The following is a 23974-nucleotide window of genomic DNA, read 5'->3' as shown; positions in this document are numbered from 1 at the left end:
CAGCCGTCACTCCATGTTTCTGCCCTTTTGTTTCCTGCCTCTAAGGCCCTAGCCGTTCCCGGCTCTCTTTTCCCTTCAGCTCCTAAGCTCTCTCCCTACCCCCAGATTTTTTTGTCCAAGTTCCTTCCTTCTCCAACCTTTTGCCGTCTATTTTCTATCCTTTCTATCCTCCCTTGCGGCTCTCCTTTTTTTTTTTATTTATATGGAGGCCAAAAACAACCTTAAAACTTCGTCCTTTCTGCTGTTTTTGCAACCCAAGTACTCATCCGAGTCTTCACTTTGCAAGTCGCGGCAACTTGCATGCCGCGAATAAATTTCCTTTTTTTTTTTTTTTCAACTCAATTTGACAATTACAGAAATAATAAAATAAAAGTATAAATAATAATAATAACAAAGTTACACAAACCAGGTAATAATAATAATAACAAAACAAAAATAATTTTAAACAAAAAACTAAACAAAAATGGCCATTTTTAATTTCCAATTTTCCATTTTTCATCATTTTCTTTTTCCCAAAATAAAAATAACTAAAGTGCCCAAAGATTGAATTTAAAGAAATAAACATATTTTTGTGAACGAAATTCCCCCTTTTTTTCTCTTTTCTCCTTTTTTGTGATTTTTCATTTTCATTTCTCTTTCAAGAAAGCATTGAATAAAAACAAAATGACTAAAACATATTTTTGATGTCTTCCTTTTCTTTTTTCTAAAAGCTCTATGCTAATTTTAAAATTAAAAGCTAAAACTAAAAATTAAAACTAAAAGTAAACAACGAATGCAAGCAATCTAAAATGAAAATCATGAAATAGATGCCACATAAAATTATTCAAAATTTGGTGTCTACACACGCCGGCCGAGAAGCTGGTTCTTGCCTTGGTGCATGCTACTCGCAAGTTCCGCCCTTACTTCCAGGCTCACAGCATTGTAGTCCTGACCGACCAGTCCTTGCGTCAGATACTCACCAAGTCCGAGGTCTCGAGCAGGATGACCAGGTGGGCCGTCGAGCTGGCCGAGCACGACCTTAGTTATCAGTCTCGTACCGCGATCAAGGCTTAAGCCTTGGCGGACTTCCTTACCGAGGGGGCTAGGTTGACCCTGACCGATCTAGTCCCCACACCCAAGGACACCTCGACGGAGGAGCCGTGGGTGCTGTTCGTGGACGGCGCCTCGAGCAAGGTGGGGAGCGGAGCTGGCCTGCTCCTCACCTCGCCCACCGGGGAAGAGCTGACCTACGCCCTTAGGTTCGACTTCCCGGCATCCAACAACGAGGTGGAATATGAGACCCTGCTGACAGGGTTGCGGATAGCCCACCAGATGGGCATCACCGCGATCCGGGTTCGGAGCGACTCTCAGCTCGTCGTCCTCCAGATCCGTGGGGAGTATGAGGCCAAGGACGATGTAATGAAGAAGTACCTGGCTAAGGTACGGGAGGCAGTAGCCCTGTTCGGAACTTTTGAAATCGAGCAGGTGCCAAGGTCCCAGAACAAGCGCGCGGACGCCCTGTCAAAGCTGGCATCCTCCTCGTGTGCCCACCTGAGCAAGGAGGTCTTGGTAGAGGTGGTGAAGCAGAAAAGTATCGACCAGGTCCAGGTCCTGGCGATAGACAGCTCGGCCACCTGGATGGTTCCCCTCATTGACTTCCTCAGCTCGGGTGCCCTCCCTGAGAACAAAACCGAGGCTCGCCGAATCCAGCTCCGAGCTGCCAAATACGCCTACGACGGGGGAACCCTCTACAGGAGGTCGTACTTGTCCCCCTGACTAAAGTGCGTGACTCCCGAGGAAGGTGACTACGTTCTGCGCGAAATCCATGAAGGTATATGCGCGGCACATGTGGGGTCCCGAGTGTTGGCCAAGAAGTGCCTCCTCTTGAGCTACTACTGGCCCTCCGTCTTCCGAAATGCCGCAGATCTGGTACAGAAATGCCGAGCTTGCCAGGTGCACGCCTCGCTGTGCCATCAGCCAACTCGGGAGATGATCCCCATCCATAGTCCTTGGCCCTTTGCTCAATGGAGGATAGACCTCCTGGGTCCCTTCCCCCGAGACCCGGGGAGGTATGAGCACCTCGTGGTGGCCATAGACTACTTCACAAAAGTGGGTGGAAGCGGAGCCCCTGGTCTCTATCTCCGGGAGGGCAATTCAGAAGTTCTTCTGGAGGAACATAGTTTGTCGCTTTGGGATTCCGCACGTCCTGATATCTGACAACGGGCGTCAATTCGCAGAGAACCCATTCAAGAGCTGGTGCGCTGAGCTCGGGATCGACCAGCACTTTACGTCAGTCGGCCATCCCCAGGCTAACGGCCAGGTGGAGAATGCCAACTGAACCATCCTCCAAGGACTGAAAACCAGGCTGGAGCTGGCCCAATCCAACTGGCTGGAAGAGCTCCCTAGTGTCCTCTGGGCTTATCGCACCACGCCCAGGACGGCCACCCACGAGAATCCGTTCTCCCTCACTTACGGGGTAGAAGCAGTGGTCCCCGCAGAGATCGATCTCCCCTCGCCCAGAACACAGAACTTCGTGGCGACATCCAACGATGAAGAGCTGCGGTGCAACTTAGACATGCTCGAGGTTAAGCGTGAAGAAGCGGCAGTTCGAATGGCTAGGTACAAAAGCCAGCTCGCCCGCTATCATAATGCCAAAGTGAGGACTATACGGTACCAGCCGGGTGACCTCGTCCTAAGGAAGAACTCGATTAGCCGAGCTCACGGATCCAACAAGCTCGACCCAAACTGGGAGGGCCCATACCAGGTCCTTGAGATGAGCCAAACTGGCTACTGCAAGCTCGCTGACATGAATGGATCTGAGGTACCCCGTACTTGGCACTTCTCCAATCTACGGCTGTTTGTAGCGTAGGGTAGACCAGGGTGGTCAAGTGTCTGTTCTCTGGAATCCGAATTTTTGTTTTTATCATTCAATAAAAGTTTGACTTTAAAAATTAAATTTCCCTTGTTCCTGTTTAATTTCAAAGTTTTTCAAGTTTGCACCTTGCACTAGCACACTTAGCGTTCCCTCGCTAAGTGTCCTAGTGGGGGGCTAGAGTGAGGGAGATCAGGGTGAAGTGTTCGGCCCAGGAGGTCAACACATCAAGGTGAAGTGTTCGCCCCAGGAGGTCGGCACGGCTGGAAAAAACTGGGAAACTTGGAGGGGTTCTGAAAACTCCGCGCTCGGCCCAGGAAGTCGGCGGGAAGGAATTCGAAGCCTGATGCTCGACCCCGAGAGGTCGGCATGGGTTAAAGCCTCCAAGGCTTCCAAGTCAGTGCTCGACCCAGAAGGTCGGCACGATCGAGAACTTGGATGGAAGCTGATGCTCGACCCCGAGAGGTCGGCATGGGGTAAAGCCTCCAAGGCTTTCAAGTTAGTGCTCGACCCAAGAGGTCAGCGCGATCGAGAGCTTGGATGACAGGTGATGCTCGACCCCGAGAGGTCGGCACGACAGAGTTGGAAGCAGGCAAGAAATGCGAAATAAGTCTCCTCGAGTTTTATATATGCATTCAAAACCTATCTATTACAAATCTCACAAAATCTCTGAGCCGCCTATCTATTACAAAGTTTCCGAGTTGCCTATCTGCTACAAAATGTGCTGAGCCATGAGGAGAATACAGCTCGGACCCCCTTCTTCTTGCTGGTAGTTCGTCTGGAGCAGGAGTTGAGAGTACACCTTAAACATGATGAGAGGCGTATGGTGAAGGCTTTCCAGGCGGGGGAACCTTTCCGTCTCAGATGGACCTCCAAGAGCATTTTCAACTGGAGCATGGTCACATCCTTATAAGAAAATGGAAAGGGTTTCTGGGGTGGCCGCCGCCCTAGACCACCGGCTCCTTCCCGGCAGCTCTGCCGGGGGACTCGCTCTCCTCCAAGGGGACCTCCGCCAGATCGGCCCCAACGTCGGTTCGGCCTACCAACTCCTTCAGGGCATGCCCCTTGCGGTACCCGTCAAAGAGCCAGTCCAGTCTCTCCTCGGCCGCGGGGTTGTAGTCTTTGAATCTCGCCAAGTCGAGGCCGGGAGGATCGAGTTTCTTCACCTGATCCAGGGCCCGTGTGCAGCCGACCTGGACGATGGGCAGGTTGAGGTGAGCGATGTCCTCCTCAAACTGCTCGGAAGTAAAGAACTCCCGAACAGCCTTCTTCCGCTCCCGACTGACGGTGCCGGAGAGCTCGATGGCATGCTCCTCCTTCAGCTTGGCCACGCCGGCCCTCTCCTGGTCGAGCTCCGACCTGGTGGAGGCGAACTGAACCTGAGCGGTGTCCAGCTCCTTTTCGGCCTTGCCCAGTTTGGCCTTGAGGGAGCTGGTCTCCTTAAGGGCCTGGAAAAGCTTCTTCTCTGCCTCCAGACTCTTCTTCCGCAATTTCTCCAGGTCGGGAGACAGCTCGGAAAAGCGGGTCGCCAGGGCGGCACCAGCGGCGTTGGCCTGGAGGGGAAAGAGAACAGGTCAGCACGTCACACTACTTAACCGAGACACGGAGGCAAAACTAACCCACGGGTTAGACTTACTTGAACCTGGGCGGTGTAATACGCGTCCAAGAGCTCGGAAGGGTCAGCCAGCTTCATCCACCTCCTGTCGCGAGGAAGGATCGAGCCCACCATCAGCTCGCGAGCCACCTCGGGAAACTGGGCTCGGTCATTGATGGAGAGCGCCCAGGACGGGCAGAAGTGGCGGGAGTCGTGCATCGTGGGGGTTTGGCCCGGCTTCAGGGGAGTTACGTGGCGGAAGTGCCACAAGCTCGGGGGAGTTGACTCCTGGGCATGCTCCTCGGTAGAGCCCACGCCCAGGTGGACTGGCCCCCCGGAGACCAGCGTGAGAGGAGGAGGCTGTACGGGGACCAGCGCGAGTTTCTTCGCGGGCTGGGAGGGTTCGTCCCCTCGACCCCTCTTCTGTCCGGCCGCCTTTTTCTTGTTGTTGGCAGCCTTCTTGGTGGGGGAGGGGGTTCCCTGCGTTTCCTTCTGGGGGGCTTGGTCGCCCCCCACGGTTGGGGTCGCCCCAGGGACCTCCTGGGCAGCTTTCGGCTGGGGAGTGGCGGTGGCCGCTTCAGTGGACGCGCCTAGCAGCTTGGACAGCTTCCTCACTGCAAGAAAAATCGCGGGATCAGTCAAAGTCGGGCGGAAAGAAGGTATACATATATGCAAAGGCAACGGGCTACAGGGTTAGGGCCAGCGTTACAGGCGTCGAGGTCGACAGGGGAGGCCTCTACCTCGCCAGCGGACCCGGACAATGTTCCCATCAGTCCGGCCGCAGAGATCTGCTCGCTGGAGAACTTGGTGGCAGTGAGCTTCACCTTAGAGTTCAGCAGCTGGAAGAGGGTTTCAGAGTCCAGGTCCTTCGGGTAGGGGTCAGTCTTGACCTCCCCGACCCTCCACACAGTGGCGTCAAGGCCGATGGATTTGATAAAGAAGAAGTCCCCTTTCCAATTCTTGACGGAAGAGGGGTACTTAGAGAACAAGTCCTGGCAGCCCTTGTCCCCCCGACCTTGGTTCCCGGTCCGGCGGCAGAAGTAATACCAACCAGGAAGGGCTGCCTTGAGGACGAAAGCAGCTCGGAAGAGGGAGAGGGAGTAGGGAATGGAGCAGAGCTGGCAGTAGATCAGGAATCCTATGACGATCCTGATCGAGTTGGGATGAGCTTGGGTGATCCTGAGCCCAAAGTAGCTCAGGACCTCGGCCAGGCTGGAGGAACCGGAAGGCGGAGCCCCCCGATCAGTTGCTCCTTGTAGATGGCTACGAAGCCAGGGGGAGGTCGGCAGGCTCGGTCGTCGGACCCGGCAGCCCTTGGCTCAAAGCCTGGAGGAATGGAGTAGGTCCTGACCAGTCCGGCCACCGCCTCGGGGGAGATGGTGACCTCCTCGTGGTCAGGGTAGCCGAAACTGAATTCAGGAGCGTCCCCCTGCGGATTGTCAGGGGTCCCCTCGGAGGGGTCCCTGTCCTCCCCAACTCCTTCCTGGACTCCGCCAGGTGAGTCAAGGGGAGACCTGGGGGAAGGGATGGAGTCAGACTGCCGCTCGAGGTAGGCATCGAGCTTGGCTGTCTCCTCCAGCTCCCGGGCTGAAGGGGAATAAGCGGAGGGAGAATGGTTGGAGGGAGAACTCATAATGACTATGGGGTCAAGCAGGTCAGGGTTAGAAGCGGAGGAAGAGTAAGGAGGAGGAGGGGAAGGCGACGGCGAGGGTGAGGACGAAGATGAGGAAGAAATGAAGATTCTGGTGGCTCTGCGACGGGCCGGAGACGGGGATGCGGTGGAGGTAACGTCGGAGTGACCCGACATAAAAGTCAGGAGATAGCAGGAGGAGGAGGGAACACTGAAGGAAAGGGAAAGGAAAAGGGAATCACAAAGGGACTTACTGATGACGGTCAAGGCAGAGAGAGGATGGAAGACTCGCCGGAATCTGGGCGCGGGACACCGGAGGTTGCTGGAAAATGGAAATGCAAATGCACAAGATGGGGATGCGAAATGCACAAAGGGAGGATAAAATGGCAAATGGAGTCCATTAAACTGATAACTCCCATTTATAAGAGGAGAAATGGGGGAAAAACGGTTGCGTGGATTTGAACCGACCCTCATGTGAACGCATTTAATGCTGGTACGAAAACCGAAGAGGCGTGACAACTGAAAGGACGCGGGCGCAGCGTCCCTGTGACAGCACTGTACCAGAGGTGACCTTGGCAGGGTAGTGCGCGGCCTTGACCTCCCACGTGGAAGAGGTAGATTAGGTCTGCCTGACAACCTTACCTAATCTAGGGGGCTAGTGCAGAGGTCCCGTCCTGGGCCTGGACACGTGGCAGCCCAGGTGCGGCCGAACTGGGCCTTGGCCCCAGGCCTCTGGCAGCCGTCCTGGGCCGCGCTGCTAGGGCTCCTGGAGGGGGCGAACATCCATCCCGAAGAGGTCGGGGACGATCCCCCTGAGTGCGGGATAGGGACTATTCTGGGCAGGTCCCGAAACGTACGGAGGTCGGCCTTTCTCACAGGTATAAGTAGTAGCACACGTCGACTGTACAAGATACGCTCACTATTGGCAAATTGCTCCCGGCTGTTTATACTTCCCGTGAACTCCTCTCACCGGAAAACTAACTTGGTCGTCGGAGCGCCCTCGGGGACCAACCTCGGGCCCCCCGTTGTTAGTTCATTCTTATCTGTTTTGCAGGCTTGGAGCCAGCTCTTCCATCAGCACCCCGAGCTCATCAGTTCAGTTCAGTCCGGGGAATCTCAGCGCTTCTTCAGAAAGCATGGCCATAAATCATATTTTTGTCATAGTTCATAGCTCACTTGTCAATAAAGTACCTTCAATCGAGTTCTGATTTTTGTTAGCCTTGTTACTTCTAATTGATCACTGGAATCAATTCTAGATGCATAGGAACTTATTTTAATTACTGAAAATTTCAAGATATTGCTTGCCAAAATGGTTCGACAAGTCTGTTACATTTTATGTATTTAATTGTCATTCAAAATTATTTATTTTTAAGTTTTTTTATCACCTTAATTCATTTTCCTTTTTTTCTTCTGTTCATGTTCGCTTATCCTTTATTTAGTGCATAGGAATCGTTTAGAATGGAAAGGTCTTTCCAACTTGTCCATTCAATTTTAATGTTTGGTATAGAGCTTTTAAGTTGAAAAGGCCTTTTCCCCTTGAAATGTCATTCCAACTTTTTTTGTTTTTCCTAGAGACTCATCCCTCGCAAAATTCTAAGGAAAGTTTTTTCCACTTTTATTTTGCAATGTACAAAATTATTGGGTCAAATTTATCCTCATAAATCTCTTCATTCTTTTACCAATTAGTAGGCTTTTCGGTAGTATAACCAATAATTGACCATAAATTTTTTTAACAAACTATTCTAGTTATTTTTAAGATATTTTTTCTTTGCTAATTTTAAGATGTTGTTCATTTAAACTTCTGTGCAAATGTATAAGTTTTTTTTTGCACTTGACATAGATAATGAAAAAAATAATAAAGAGAGAATATGAATGTTTAGCTTCATGTGATTTTTTTTTGGGTGTAAGCTAGTAATTATAATATTATCTAAAATAAAAACAAATTAAAATAAATATTGATATTTCCAAAATAATAAATATTACAATGGAATTTTTTCAATAAGTACATAAGTTATTCATAATGTACCAAGAAAAAAAGTCAAAATTCCTCGTATGAGGTAACAAATAGCATAGCACAAATAAATAAAAAAATGTAAAAATATGTAATGCTAAATAATAGATTTCAAGGTAATTAAGTCTATTTTATACGCATTTTTATTCCATTCTGACATGTAAAAATTGATTGTACTGGAAATGGGATAGACATAATTCTATTTTGAAATGCAATACCAAATATTGGAATGAAATTTTTTTTTTTTTCATATATATTGTTTTGACTGGAAAGGCATTCTAGGTGGAACGACCTTTTCATTCGAGACATTCCGATGTATGTACCAAACGAGAGGACAGTGTAGTTGGTCAAAATCGGTTCAAGTCGAGCTTGGGCACATCTGTACGAGCTTTCAATCTCTATATTTATTTTCTTGTCTACCTTATGATTGTAATTCTTTTAGGCATATTCTATCACTTTTTTTTTTGTGCCATGGATTCTGCAATCAACTACGTTGCTGTAGCAGTAGAAGTTGTACATTCTTCTTCATCCCCTTTAACTTTAATGCTTTCCCTCCTTACCACTGTCTTTATCAGTCACAGAGAGTATCATTCCGAACAGAAATAGGACGTAAATGTTGGGGTCCTGATCACGATCGTCGGCAGAAGAAAGTGTCCCACGTAACATGGCATGGCTGAAATATAATTAAAATATAATAGCTTCATGTAACACCTTTTTTTTTTTTTGTTTTTTAAAGAAAGAAACGAAAAAAAAAGTAAAGAATCTTGAGAAACTAGGAAGATAACAAAGCTGACGGCCACCTAACATGGAGGAGCTCTAATTAAAGTAATTAACTCAGTCCCAACTACAACCATACGTTCATTAATACGATTATCAAGTAAACTAGGTACGAGGTCTATTAGTACAAATAGAGAAAGCTATTCAGGTCTCCAAGAGAGCAAGAGATAGCAGGGAGAGATGGAGAAATCAGCATCAAAGAGCCTGTGCATCTTCCCAGTGGTGGCATGGCTGCTGCTTACTACGATAGTTCTCATCAGCGCAACAAGTATTCAAAGTGTTAATGGCAGCATTAGCTGGGAGTGGGGCGATTCCACGGTCGGCAGTACTGTTGTAGCGGGCGACCAAGAATTCCTTATGGATTCTCAGTTTGGCAATGTTCTCGCCGATCCCCCAGGCCGCAGACCTATTGTTTACCGTGCATCAGGGACGACAAAGCCAATTTGCAATCTGTTAAGGTACGCGAATTGCATTCCTGGTGGGCGTCCAGGCAGGCCTTGCCGCTTGATTGATAGGTGTCCCAGGAAGAGTCCCCAATGATCACCATCAAGTATCAATCAACATGAACTCCCTATTGTCTACGTGGTGATATTTTATCACCCTTTTGATTTGTTCCCAGTATTTGTATAACTTCTCGTCTGCGTCCCAATCCTGTTGCAACTTTTCATAAGTGGTTTCTGCAAATAATGCTAAAAATATGTATTACAAATCGACTTCGTTTAAAGAAACTTAAAGCTAGCTCTATTTGTGTGCAGTTCCCAAACAGGGAAGAGTGGAAGACTACTTGAGAAAAGGCTTCTTGTGAATTTTATATATACACAAAAAAAAAAAACAAAAGAAAAAGCAATTCCATTGTCTTTTTTTCTTTTTGGGGTTCAAAAAAAGGTGGTAACTAATGTTTCCGGGAGACAAAACATTAATGCCGCCCGCATATATATATTAATTTATTGACTCTACCGCATTAGTGAAAAGTTCTTTATAGCTAGTCTGTTAGAGAAGATGGACAAGATTTGAGGCCCTGCCAGTTCAAGCACTTTTTAAGATCCGTAAGTTGAGATTTGCACTATCTTCCTTTAGCATGAATTTAGCATAATGCCACAATCACTAAAATGATTTATTTTGACTCATTAAATTCAAGATTAGACATTGTATCTAGGATTAAATTGAGTTTCCTTTATAAGTGATTAACGCTTATGAGTTTTCAATGGATTAAGTTTTCATACACAGTTGATGTAGATGATATTTTACACTAACAAGTGTAGATGTATGTCTTCTAAGCGAAAAATGAATTTCAAATTTAAATTTATATTACATGGTATACATTTACATCCGCTTAAAAATTTAAGTAAAATTAATATGCTGCTTAAAATTATAAAAGATAGAAGTCTAAAAAGAAAAAATATTCCTATTTTATAACATGTAATTTATACATAGATTTGCAGAACATCATCAAAAATAAATATGGCGGAATTTTGATATGAGTACAAGTTTAAATCCAATTTATACCCGTTTTGACTGCAAGTATACAGGTCAACTAGTAGTTTAGGGCCTATATCGGTCGATCCACGAGAAAGATTGGACAATTACTGGCACTACTAAACCTTCTCTATTATTTAGACGATCAATAAATTAAAGAAATAAAACTATGCTAAACTTATGCAAGGAAATGGTAAATAAAAGCTCCTTAGGTTATGGTGTCCCTAACTACTCATGCAAGTGCTATATTTGGATCAATGAGTACTACTATTTTGGCTAGTTATGCGTAATTTCCTTAGGTTTGTGAAACCTACTTTTGTAGTGAATCAACTATACTTATAACTAATCCATACCTACTCTCATGGTTATGAAATTAGCTACAAGTTCATTTATTCTATGAAATTACATGAAATGAATCACTAAAACCACATAGGTGCACCTCTACTCTCATGAGTGTACTCCCTAGGTTTAGCATTTCTTGAACTAGTGTTAAATCTCAATTTTCATTGAAGAAGCAACACCTTTAGATAATCACAATTAATGGTGCCAAATTAATCATGATTTAAAGAGCTAAAGTGCTAAATAACTTGCTCAAAATAATAGCATCAAATAGCCAAAGAATAAATGCTAACAATCATAGAAAGTTCAACTAAATCCAAGGCATAAACTTTTAAAGACACATAATAAACATAAAATCCAAAACTTGTATATTAATTAAACTTAGATTCCAATACAAAAGATAAGAGTTGGAAAGGTAAAGTAACCCTTGTCACATGAGCTCTTTCCTTGCCTTCTTCATCTCCATCTTCATCTTCATGTAGCTAACATACAAGAAAGGATAAATTATCTAAAACTAAACTATCCTATACTACTTTACACTAAAGAACCAAGAAACTACATTTTGTGGTGTTTCTTGTACTCGCCAAGCTCTCTTGAATCTTGCAAGTCCATGGCTATATATAGAGGACTCTAGTCAAGAAATGAGGCTTCAAACATCACTTTTACAGCTGCAAAGTTGGTGTCACACGTCCATCAGTAGCTATGAATTATTGGAGGAGGAAACAAGTTATGCAAGTGGGGAGCAGCCTTTTCTGACCAGAATCCGGCCATAATCCGGCGGGATTACTCCCCTGCCATTCTTTGCAATTTCTGTCAAGTCTTCAATGTTGCTCCAATTCTACTTCAAATTCAATTGAACTTTTCTTGATGATGGAAGCTGAATTAACTCTTGACCAAAACATGAAACTCGTAGCCGTTTGAGTTAGCTTTCAAATGCATCAAGAATGACCTCATTTGGATTTGTGTAGGCCGAGAAATGACTGAAATACCCTTGACTGCTCACTGCTTTGTCTCAGCTTCGACAATAGAAAATTAGCTACTGTAATTCAGCTTTTTGACCTGGAAAACCTTCAAAATGGATTTTGATGTCTTCACATGAATTGTAGATCTATCTCTTATCTTCAAAGTGGTTCAAGAATCATCTCAATCCTATCATTGTAGCTTAAGTTATAGCCGAGATACGAAGATGTGTCAAAGCTGTCAATTTCATTTTGTCATCCAAATGAAATATATTTCCAACTCCTATACAAATTATGAACAAAATGCAAGTAAAAAGTGACATAAATCTCATTTAATCATTTAATCACTTAAGATCATTTCACACCAATTATAGCCAAAATGATCTATTTTCTTCCAATAATATAGCCAAAGTGACTAAAAATAACATAATCAGTTCATCACATAGTTGAATGTTTCTTGATGCATGGAAGAATTTAATACTTGGCCATGCCATTACACCACATCGAATCTCTTTACTGATCTAATTCGTTTGTTCTCACTTCTTTTCTAACTTCAGTATAATTTGATCTTTCATCTCTTTCACTAACTTTCATAGAAATCTTTCTCGATGTTCTACAATGTCTCTTTTATTTTTTTTTTTCAATTCCATAAAGTATATCCTGTAAGCCTCCCACTGTAGTCGCCAAATTTATTTGTTCTAAATTATGCCTAAAAGAATTACAATCATAACGTAGACAAGAAAATAAATATAGTGATCAGAAGTTCTTACAGATGTGCCCAAGCCTCACCTAAGAGGACTGAAATTGCTTTTCGACCAACTACTACACTAAGTGAAAATGAACGGACCGGAAGAAGACAAGAAAATGAATTAATGTGATAAACAAACTTAAAAAGAAAATATTTTTAAATGGCAATTAAATATACAAAATGTAACTGAATTGTCGAACCATTTTGGTAAGCATTCGCTTGAAACTTCCACTAATTAAAATAAGAACCTCTACAGGTAGCAAAAAAAAAAAAAGATCCTATACATCTAGAATTGATTCGAATGATCAATTAGAAATAGCAATTCTAACAAAAAAAACAAAACTCGACTTAAGGTACTTTATTGATGAAAGTTAACAATTAATTAACTGTGGCAAAAATGTGAAATTGTTATCTTGCTTGTTTGATTGATGGCCATGTTTTCCCAACTTCTTTGATCCTGGCTAATTGCTTAGATTATAGGTAAAAAAAAAAATATCCGTCAAATGCACCTCTGACACGGGATCGTTCTTGTTCTATACGTGCCGTGCTGACTCAGCACGGCCCCAAAATAAATTTCGCAGAAGTCAGAAAAATGTCAGCCTGTGCAGGTTTGTGTCAGTCCAAGCCGTGCCGACTGTGCACGGCCCGGAATGACTAAAGACTGACAGATACTGCTTTTGTCAGTCCGGGCCGTACACATTCAGCACGGCTCCTTTGAAAAAAATTAAGCACGGGATTTCTCCTTGCCATTTCCAATTTGGCTCGCAGCAGCTTCTGAGGACTACATATGCCAATAATGCAAAGTAAAGAAATGATAAACTAATGGGGCCCTGATTGGAGTTAATTGTGAAGCCGTTTAGAATTCCTAGTCTTCGACTGCTCATGACACAAATGGGATCATGGTGCTAGCTACAGACAATTGTACGGTCTATCAATATTTTGTCAACTTTGAAATTATTTTTTGAATTTGAATGTTGACCGAATATGCATTGTTGATATTTCAACACAATTTTATGTATTATTGAAAATTATATATTATGTATTATACAAATATTTATATAATGAAATGTACAATAAATATTACAAATTGAAATATTATATAAACACCATATTTATAATATTACAATATTTATAATTAATATTAATGTATATTTATTTATTTATTTAATATGTACAATATTTATTTATACATATTATAAATATTTTATTTTATTTAAAAAATATTTTTATATATTTATAATATATTTATATAAATATTATATATTATATAAATTATATTAATATACATAATATTAATTTTACATTTATACATAATATTAATACATTTTTGCATTTATATTAATTATATTAATACATTTACACATAATATTAATATATATTAATTTATACATTTATATAATATTCATTTATAAATTATGCATTTATAATAATATACACTTATACATTTAAAAATATATTTATATTATGTATTATATATAATATAATACATTTATATATTTTCATATAAATATATAAATACATTTATTTATAAATATTTATAAATGTATTATAAATACAATATTTAAATGTATAAGTGTATATTATTATAAATGCATAATTTATAAAGATAATAGAATCCCAAGACTTGATTTTTCTTTTGGCACTTGAGGTGTCATTAAGCATTAGCCCTATAAATATTTTGCTTAACCAACAAAAACATCCCCCTTCCCAAGAAAGAACGAGGAGCGAGGAAACTTACAAGATTCCACAAAGGATCACTCCTACGGCATTCTCACCTGCTACAAGACCAATGGTTTAAATTTTTTTCAAAGGAGCCGTGCTGAATGTGCACGGCCCATACTGACAAAAGCAGTATCTGTCAGTCTTTAGTCATTCCGGGCCGTGCACAGTCAGCGCGGCCCGGACTGACACAAGCCTGCACAGACTGACATTTTTCTGACTTCTGCGAAATTTATTTTGGGCCGTGCTGAGTCAGCACGGCACGTATAGAACAAGAACAACTCCGTGTCAGAGGTGCATTTGACGGATGTTTTTTTTTTTTACCTATAATCTAAGCAATTAGCCTTTGATCCTTGAGCAATATTGGCTATCTCAGATCCAAGTTTGGTGGATCAGTTTTGCCTATTCAAGTCATTCTCCTGTAGTAAGGGAGTCAAAACTGAACTAACATCAAAATGATGTAATAATACAGCCAAAATTGCAATGGCATAGAAACTGAGAAAATTATCACTCATCATCATCATCAATAACTTTAGTACCCAACCCCTTGAATCCCTCGGGAACTTCAGTTACAGTAACCAAGGAGTAAAGCTCCTCCTTGGCATCTTCATCTGCATTTCTCTTGCAACGGACTCGGACTCTTCTTGGCACACCGCGGATCCCACGGCTCCAAACGAACTTGTTCAGCTTCACATCAACTCTAACATCAGTTGTTCCCATGGCCTTCTGGGCAAACTTCCTGATTTCCTTGATGGCTTTTGGAGCTTTCTTCTTAAATGTGCATCCATGGAGGCGTTTGTGGAGGTTGATGGTGTACTCCCTGGTGACAACCTCCTCCTTCCTGGGCTTATTTCCCGTCTCAACCATTTCGCCGACCTCTCTTTCTCTCTAAAACCCTAGACGCCTCTGTGGTACTTCGGGAAGCTGAGGCTGCTCTACGTCTTCAATCTTTGAGTGCTATAATATGTTGCCGTCAAAAATACTCCACATACAATCTATATATACGTGTATTGCAGGAGGGATTTTTAGACTAGAACTCTCATCAAAGCTCTTTGTAGAATTTTGAATTATTTTATTCATAATAAGTGCTTTTAAGCACTTTGAATGGATAATAACATAAATAAATCACTTAAAATTGGAAAGTTTTCAACTTTAAAATAGAAAAAGAATAATCCTACCCGTCATATGGTAATCCTACTTAAATGTGATCATATTACCTAATATAAACTTTTAACCAAGAAAAATCACTGGATTAAGTTTTCATACACTATATTTATTTCATAAAAGGAAAAGAAAAACTTATCAAATACATCTAAATTCTTATCTTTTCTGAAGCAAATAATATTCAATTTGATACATTAACAAATTTACTATTTTGCTCCTCACTTTTTCTATCATAGTTTTTACTTCTAAACTCCACATTACTAGAACAGGAATTTTTTGGTTATATGCTTAATATTTATGCCAATTGAATTAAGCTTTGAAGATGACATAGGGATTAGGTTAATTTAAAAAAAGGCATGAATACGTATAGATCAACATATTTCTTTAATTTATTAATTAATAGCCATAACTTATGTTCATTTTGACTAAATCTAATCATCAAAAAGGGAGGGAAAATTAGGTTGAAGGTGAAAGGAGGGGTGATGGGGTTGTTAGCTAAAGCAAAACAGGAGGTTGTTGAGGGCAAAGGAAAATGAGAAGGGGTGGCAATGGGGTGGGAAGGGACAAGAGCAGGAAAGAGAGGGAAGGAGGCGGTAAAGGAGAGTTGGAGTGGCAGGAGGGAGCTTGGAGTGGCATAAAGGTAGAAGTGAGGGGAGTATAATTTATCACTTAATTTTGATAGTGACTCATTAGTTAAATCATCTAGAATTAGAAGCCATTATGTTTCTCACTCCTATATGGCATGTCTAATTGAAGAGAATTAACGGATTATGGATTATTTGGGTTTCATCCATATTGAATATTATATTATATATTTAAAAATTATCCCTAATTTTAAAATAAATTTAAAAAATAACTAATCTTATCTTAATAATATCTAAAATAACTTTAAAAAAAAACTAATCTTATCTTAATGATATCTAACTTCTATCAAATTATTACATGGAACTATAGTAAAACCTTTTTAAAATTACAATTATCAAAATCTTACATATTTCATAAATTAGTTCCTTTCATCACCATATCATTGATTAGTATTCAAATTGTTCATCATCTCTTCCCTTAATTTTGAATTAACTCAATGCAAAAAAAAGAGAATTAACTGTTACAAAGATAAAATTACCAATATTGTTGGAAACTAAATATTTATTAGTGGAAAAAAGTGGATTGCTAGATTTTTTCTATTTAATTAAATGTGAATATATAGTTCTAGGTTTATGGTCATTATAAAAATTTAAATTATCTAAAATAATATTTATAAAAAAAAAAGAATATCTATCAAGTTTTGGATATGGGATACATTATTTGATATATACTATCATATTATAGTAAAAGTATGTAAACAAATTTTTAAAAATTAGTAAATAATTGAACATTTAGAATACATTAATTTTTTAAAGTTAAAGTGAATGAATATGAAGGATTGTTGTTAATTTTTGTATTTAAATTTTCTTATTTGTATAAATTCATAATAAATAAAAATAGACCGTGCTAAGGCATGGGCAAAATTCTAGTTATTACTTAATCTAAAACATGCTCAAAGTTTTAACTTCAAGTTATCGATTACATAGAATATAACAAGTGTCCAATTTTATGATGTAGTAGATAAAACATATTAAATGTGCTTCTAAGTTCTAATAGTTAGTTCTTTCATTCGTTAATTGTCAATATTTTGTCTAACTTCCTTTGTAACTATTTAATAATAATTATGATATTTTTATCTAATATTTCTAGAAACTCTATTTGATGAAGTACAAAAATTATATCCTACCGTCTACAATTATTATTTGTCTGTGATAATTTGTGGGGTATTACAATTAACTAAATGAACTAAAGGGCTTGAACGAACTCTAAGAGTGTCAAAGAATAGGCATGAATGTGTGGAGAAATCTATGAAGAATCAGGATCTTAAATGTCAAAGTATCAAGGTTAGAATAGCTCAATGTGGTAGTGACACAACTGGCTTGACAAAAAATGAAGGTGTAGAGTTTTGCTAGAATGGAGAATTCATAGCTCATACTCATGAAGAATGAAGGAGACAATTGAAAAGAACAAGAGGGTAAATATGAAAAGAAAATAACTAATCAAATTCCAAAAGCTAATTGCTCTTTGATTGAAGGTGATGGTCCTGTGTAGAGCTGTTAAATGGAACGAACAGCTCGAAAGCTCGATTGAGCTTGACTCGATAAGGCTCGCGCTTGACTCATTAATTGTGGTAAATGAGTCGAGCTCGAACTCGAGATATGCTCGTTTAATTAACAAGTCGAGTAAGCTTGACTCGTTTGTTATTCGAGTAGCTCGATTAGGCTCGATAAGGAAGGGTATACATGTCATTTTACAATTCAAAAGTATAAAAATTGAAAATTATAGACTTTTATTGGGGTCAATTTGCACGAGTTTGAGCTCGAACTCGTGTAAGTTCGGCTCGTTTGTGATAAACAAGTCGAGCTCGAGCCATATGTTCCATTTGGCGAGTCGAGTTCGAACACATTTCAAAGCTCGTCTGCTCGCTCAACAGCCAAATACTTGACTCGACTCGGCTCGATTAACAGTACTATTCTTGAGGAATGGGTCGGAAAAACTAACAAATATCTTCAGATACATGGGGTAAAAGATGAAAAAAATCAGCAATTGAACAAATGTATTTACAAGGAAGAGAAGAAATATGATTTCACAGGTATTGCTATAGTAGAACAATAGTTGCTTGGGGAAAAATTTTCACAAAAAATTTGCCATAGATTTGCTGAGGGTCACCAGAAGAAATGTTGGAGGAATTTGCCAAAATTACTAGTACTAATCTTTCTAGAATGTTAATTGGAGTTCTAAAATTTGTGATTTATGTTTATATTTAATAAAATTAGAGGATATTTCAATGATTTCAGTTTTAGATTTTTTTAATCAATCTAAACCATTTATCTTATTTTTGATAACTTTCATTGGAAATTAAGTGTACAATGCTAGGAACATTTATAGTATAGTAAATAATATTACAAACTATGTAGTTGGCATGTAGAAAGTTTTATAGAATATACTTATTTCCACATATTCCAAAAACAAAAAATTTCAAATAAATAGTGGTAAGAAAGAAATCGGTTATAAACTATGGAAATGGATTATTTGGGTTTTGGCCTTGTGAGTTTGGCATTGAGATTATTGTGAGCAATGGCTGCCATGACAGAGAAGATGGATGTTTTTTTTGGGGAGAGGGGTGCGGTGATCTGAAAGGTTTCGTAGAAATAGAATGTCTCCAGTAGTGCTGATCCAAATGAGCTGCTGGCGGTGCATCTATCATTTCAAAGAGAAAGTGAAGCCAGTTGCATATGGAATATTAAAACAGTTTGCAAATTCTAAAAATTTGAAAAAAAATCAAGCACACCATTTCAAATTCCAGATCTAAATCAACTGCCTATCTAAAGGCTAGTTATATTACACGAAGGCAAAATGAAGCTGAAAATAGCAAAATGAATCGGAATCTATCATATAGCAGTATCATGCATGGGTATTGGTTTCATAGAGGGAATCCATATGGACAAAAGTCTGCTCTAAATTATCCCAATCTACAACGGAGAATTGGAACTTTTTCCTTGGCATTATCACTCGCATCCGCGGTTTCTTAGACCAAAAACAACGTTCCTTGATGGGGTTGGGGTGATTTTTCTTGAACCCTTTCTTAACGGTTTGAAGAACTTTCTTGTCATCTTTGTTTTGACAACGTTTCATGGCTTCGTTGAAGAAGACAAGTGAAGCTTAGCTTTCTTTTTTTAAAGCGATTGGATTAGGGTTTGAAACTCTGGGTGGTAGAGATTTTTTGATCTTTATAGTCGGTGGATGATTTTGGTGGGTACTAGGATTTAGGGAGAAGATAGATAAAAGTATAAAATGGAGTGACATGGGAGACTAAATAAGTAAAGTTTTCAACTTTTTTTTTAAAATATATTTTTGCTAAGTGAGAGGTTTTGTTTTCAACTTAAATTATCTACTAAAGAACGAAGATAATTTGGAAATTAATTATTGTAGTATTAATGTCACAATCTATTTTTTTGCTCTAGAGCCATTTTGGAATAAAATGCCAAAATTACTTTTTCCAAGTCCAAATGCAATTTGGACTTAGGCGGGGTAGTTTTTATCATTTTAGCATAATACGCCAGTACTAGTCGGATCCATCACTTTGGAATTTTGGAAAATTAATTTGGGATATAATTTCGAGCAAGTTATACTATTATGAATACTTTTGACACCATTAAGGGGTAGGATTAAATCGTCTGGCCAAACAGGTGGGTGGTTCGAATAGTTTTTTCAATGGGCTGCAACATAGCAAACCACCCTGCTAAAGATCCAATAGTACGTACACTTCATATTCATACATATAATGGTCTATTAAGCCTAATTGAGCCAGCTTGAACATAAATAAAAAGGTATATTGAGCCTAACTGAGCAAGCATAGAGTACTACAAGTACCTTACTGGTGGCTGTTTTTTATCATGAGAAAAATTATATTAAATTTGTTATCTTATCTAGGGTTGATAAAATCCCTTTTGGTACATGTGAATTGCCTTTCGAAGAAACACCAATGTGAACTTTGAAATAGAAAAAAAAGTAATTTCTTCGTCCTTAAATTAGGAGTGTGTTTACTAAAAGTGTTACATGCTAACAACCCTTTATTATATTTTGGGTAAATTGCTGTGACCTCCCATAGAGGTAAATTTTTTTCACCCAACAGCGTTAATATGGTGGTTATTTACATTTTTTACCTTTAGCAAGAACCAATCATTTAGTTGGCTAACATAAAAAATCATATTATCTTTTGAACTTGATCAACTTTTGTTTTTAGTCATGGCATGAAGCAACTTAGATAAAAGCTTGTTTCTTACTTGTAAAATAAAAAAAAAAGAAAAAAAGTAAATGTCATTTCTTCGTGAGTTTCAAGACATGAAGTTTATCCTATGGCTTTTGCATGATGTTCAAAATTATGAATTTTGTATCTGTACGTGACTGTTAAGTTTAGTTTTGTGTGTAATATATAAAAGCAGTTTAGTTGCATGGTTTATTCAAACAAGCTTAGTTGGTATAATTTATTGATAGACGATTTATAGCTATGAATCCATCAAAATAATTCCAAATGGAGTTCCATTTAACATATATATGCATTTCGTATTGCATCAGTACAAGATATTATTCAATCTCAAAAGTATAAATACGTATTTGTAGGTTTAAAAGAATTAATATTTTCGTTCAAAATGAAAGCCCAAATATGTCCGGATATATCTTTGATACTACCACAAGTGCAAAGAAAAGAAAAGAAAAGAAAATTTTGCCACAGTCTTTTTTGAATTTTGTGGAAAAAGAAACAAAATGTCATTTTGAGGGCATTTTGGAATACAAGTAAAAGAAATTGTTGGAATCAAAGCATACTGAATAATTGAACAATATTACAACTGATAACTCACCCATAATGGGATGAAAATTAACATGTGAAACTTGGATATATATATATATATATATATATATATATATATATATATATATATATATATATATATATTGCAAGTTCTTATTGTGCAAATAATTTCTGCCAAATACTTCAACAATGAACTAATTTGCCTTTACAAACCAATTTTAGCCAAGCTCCTCAGTAATTTTCAATTACTTTAAACTACATAGGATTTTAATTTTGTCAATTCTTGTACAAATAAGAAGCCATTTAATTACAAGTTTTCCTTAAAAACACGAGCAGGACATAGAAATCAAAACAATGGCTTAAATTGAAACTGCTTATCTTCTTTAAGTACAATAAAAAAAAAACCCAATTATGAATTTTGGTCCAAATTTATACCCAATTATGGGATGTATATATTTAAAAAAAAAAAAAAAAAACTCCATGGATCAACATCATCTCGAACTGCTAACTAAAATCTGAAAGCTTTACACATTACATCTAGCTTCAGTTTTGGGAACCCAATTTTTAGGTTTCCAAATCACACAACCAAAACAAAATTGGCAAAATAAAAATAATGATCAAGTAAAATAAAAACCAAAAAAAAAAAGATCCACCAAAAAACTTCCGTAGATGTACCAAGATTCGATGGACAATTCAATTGACGTTCGAAATACTACTCACAGATACTTACAAAAGGCTCACAAATACTACTAACATCTACTAGAAATTAACGTTCGAATTACTAAACCAAAGTAACCAATATTATGTACTTTTGTGGTATTCCCAGAACAACTGGATTGAATTTGGACACGAACAAACTTACATTCTTTTCCATGACTAACACCAGTGCCGGAATCAGAATCGGAATCGGAATCGGAATCTATCATAGTAGCAGTATCATGCATGGGGCATCGGTTTCATAGAGGGAATCCATATTGACAAAAGTCTCCTCTAAATTATCCCAATTTACAAGAGCCCAATCTACAACGGAGAACTGGAACTTTTCCCTTGGCATTATCACTCGCATCCGCGGTTTCTTAGACCCAGAACAACGTTCCTTGATGGGGTTGGGGTGACTTTTCTTGAATCCTTTCTTGACGGTCTGAAGAATTTTCTTGTCAGCTTTGTTTTGACAACGTTTCATGGCCTCGTTGAAGAAGACAAGTGAAGCTTAGCTTTCCTCTTTTTTTTTTTTTTAATGCGACTAGATTAGGGTTTGGAACTCTGGGTAGTTAGAGCTTTTTTGATATTTATAGCCGGTAGATGAGTTTGGTGGGTAGTAGGGTTTAGAGAGAAGACAGATAAAACGTAGTGACATGGGAGACTAGATAAGGAAAGTTTTCAACTTTTAAAAAAAAAATTTTTTGGTAAGTGGGAGATTTTGTTTTCAACTTAATTATCATCTACTTAATTATCTGCTAAAGAATGAAGATAATTTGGAAATTAATTATTGTACTATTAATGTCACAATCTATATTTTACTTCTAGAGCCATTTTTTTGAATAAAATGCCAAAATTACTTTTTCCAAGTCCAAATTGCATTTGGACTTGGGCAGGTAGTTTTGTCATTTTAGCATAATTCGTCAGTACTAGTTGGATCCATGACTTTGGAATTTTGGAAAATTAATTTGGGATATAATTCAACACAAGTTACACTATTAGAGTGTCATTTTACTGTCTCAATATACATTTAACATTTTAGTGTCTTATTAACAGGAAATTAACATGTTTTACTTAAGACTTTCGCTTTCTCAGGTGGACTTATTTAAGGATATAATTACATACAAAATTATAATAAGATTTTTTTGTCCCAAACCCAAAAAGTAAATTGGTTTAACTTAGTTATTAGACAATTATAAACTATGTGAATATTTGCTGCATATGTTTAGTGGGAAAAAACACAAAAAGATAACCTTTGTTGATATTAGGAAACGAAGAACTCTTGATTCTAGGATAATTAATTTCTCCTATTATCTTCGGGAACAAAAATGTGACCTTTGTCCTTCTGTTTTTAACTCCAGTAAATCTCAAAAGAGTGTGTAGTATGCTGCCAGGTGGTGAATAACAAATCTGACCAATCATGATTAACCTCGGAGCTTGGGCCTATTTGGCAAACTATGTCAAGTTTATCTGTTACAAATTTTTTAACAACTTTAATTATAGTAATTTCAAAAAAAAATTTAAAATTTTAAAATTATATATTTCAAAATATTTAAAAATTTATAAACTTCAAAAATTTTTCCTACAACTTCTACAGTAAGTTACAGTAAAGTTTTATACAAACATCCAAAAAATTCATTTGCCAAACGAAGCCCTTGTTTGTATTTTCTTTCCTTCTCTTTTACTCTTATTTTGCTATGAACTCCGTGACATGTTTATACTTTTCCCTAGCAAAATGTTTGAAGTTGTAAGTTGTAACTACTAAACAATTTGTTATATTTTTCTTGCCAAGTTTTGTCACCAATAGCCTTTAATTTAACATATGTTGTAAAATTGTAGTCTGAAGGAATTTAATTATGTCACTAAACTCAGCATATCTTGGTGTATTCTCCTAAATAAAGTTTTGGCACTTTATACCGTTCTTTTTCAACACTTATTTTTTTCAAGATTTTTTCCACTAAATTCCCCTTTTCAATTCAAACTTAGTCCATCTTATTGAAATCAAATTGAACATTGTATATACATATATATATATATATATATATATATATATATATATATATATATATATATATATATATATATCTTAGGATTGAGAACAATTAGACAAGAGTGTGTGTGTGTGTGAGTAGATTTGATTTATTTTTTGTGGCTAAAATGTATGTTTTAGATATGTACTTTATATTAAACTCAATTGATAACTTGTTGTAATGCAAAAGAAAAAAAAGAAGATGATCAATTTAATTTAAAACGTTGAAATTTTTGATGGAGTGTTTAATTGTCAATATAAGAGAACAAACGATTAAAATCATCATCAATTAATTATTCATGGTGCAAAACGAATTTCGAAACCAATAATGCCAAAAAAGAATAAGCTTACAAGAAGTTAGTGGCATGCATGAATGAAATTAAAATAAAAAAAGGATAAAATGAAGTTTAGTTAGCTTTTCCACATTTTTAAATAATAGAATCTAACACAATGCTGATCTAATTTGCATCTCATTTCATCATGAAACAATATCCTTATTTAAAACTTAATGGACCATAGTGATTCAAACTCTAAACATTGGGGATGACAATGCAAAATTGTAATTGTTGACTAACGCTAA

The 23974-nt window shown here is 38.4% G+C and overlaps 2 protein-coding genes across 2 annotated transcripts; one reads left to right on the top strand and one right to left on the bottom strand.

The window, feature by feature from the left end:
* The first annotated feature begins 981 nt into the window (after positions 1 to 981).
* LOC140015987 (uncharacterized) lies at positions 982 to 1755 on the top strand. The gene is made up of 2 exons (XM_072068825.1): positions 982 to 989; positions 1086 to 1755. The coding sequence occupies exons 1-2, from the start codon at positions 982 to 984 to the stop codon at positions 1753 to 1755; spliced, it is 678 nt and encodes a 225-aa protein (XP_071924926.1).
* A 12754-nt stretch (positions 1756 to 14509) lies between these two features.
* On the bottom strand, positions 14510 to 15008 carry LOC113714925 (large ribosomal subunit protein eL31-like). The gene has a single exon (XM_027239070.2). It carries the CDS (start codon positions 14969 to 14971, stop codon positions 14612 to 14614), a length of 360 nt encoding a protein of 119 aa, XP_027094871.1. The 5' UTR covers positions 14972 to 15008; the 3' UTR covers positions 14510 to 14611.
* Between the last annotated feature and the right edge of the window lie 8966 nt (positions 15009 to 23974).

This window comes from Coffea arabica, chromosome 10c, assembly GCF_036785885.1.
Source record: "Coffea arabica cultivar ET-39 chromosome 10c, Coffea Arabica ET-39 HiFi, whole genome shotgun sequence".
Taxonomy (NCBI): domain Eukaryota; kingdom Viridiplantae; phylum Streptophyta; class Magnoliopsida; order Gentianales; family Rubiaceae; genus Coffea; species Coffea arabica.
Note: the sequence above shows the minus strand (reverse complement) of the source record. Positions and strands in the feature narration are given on the sequence as shown.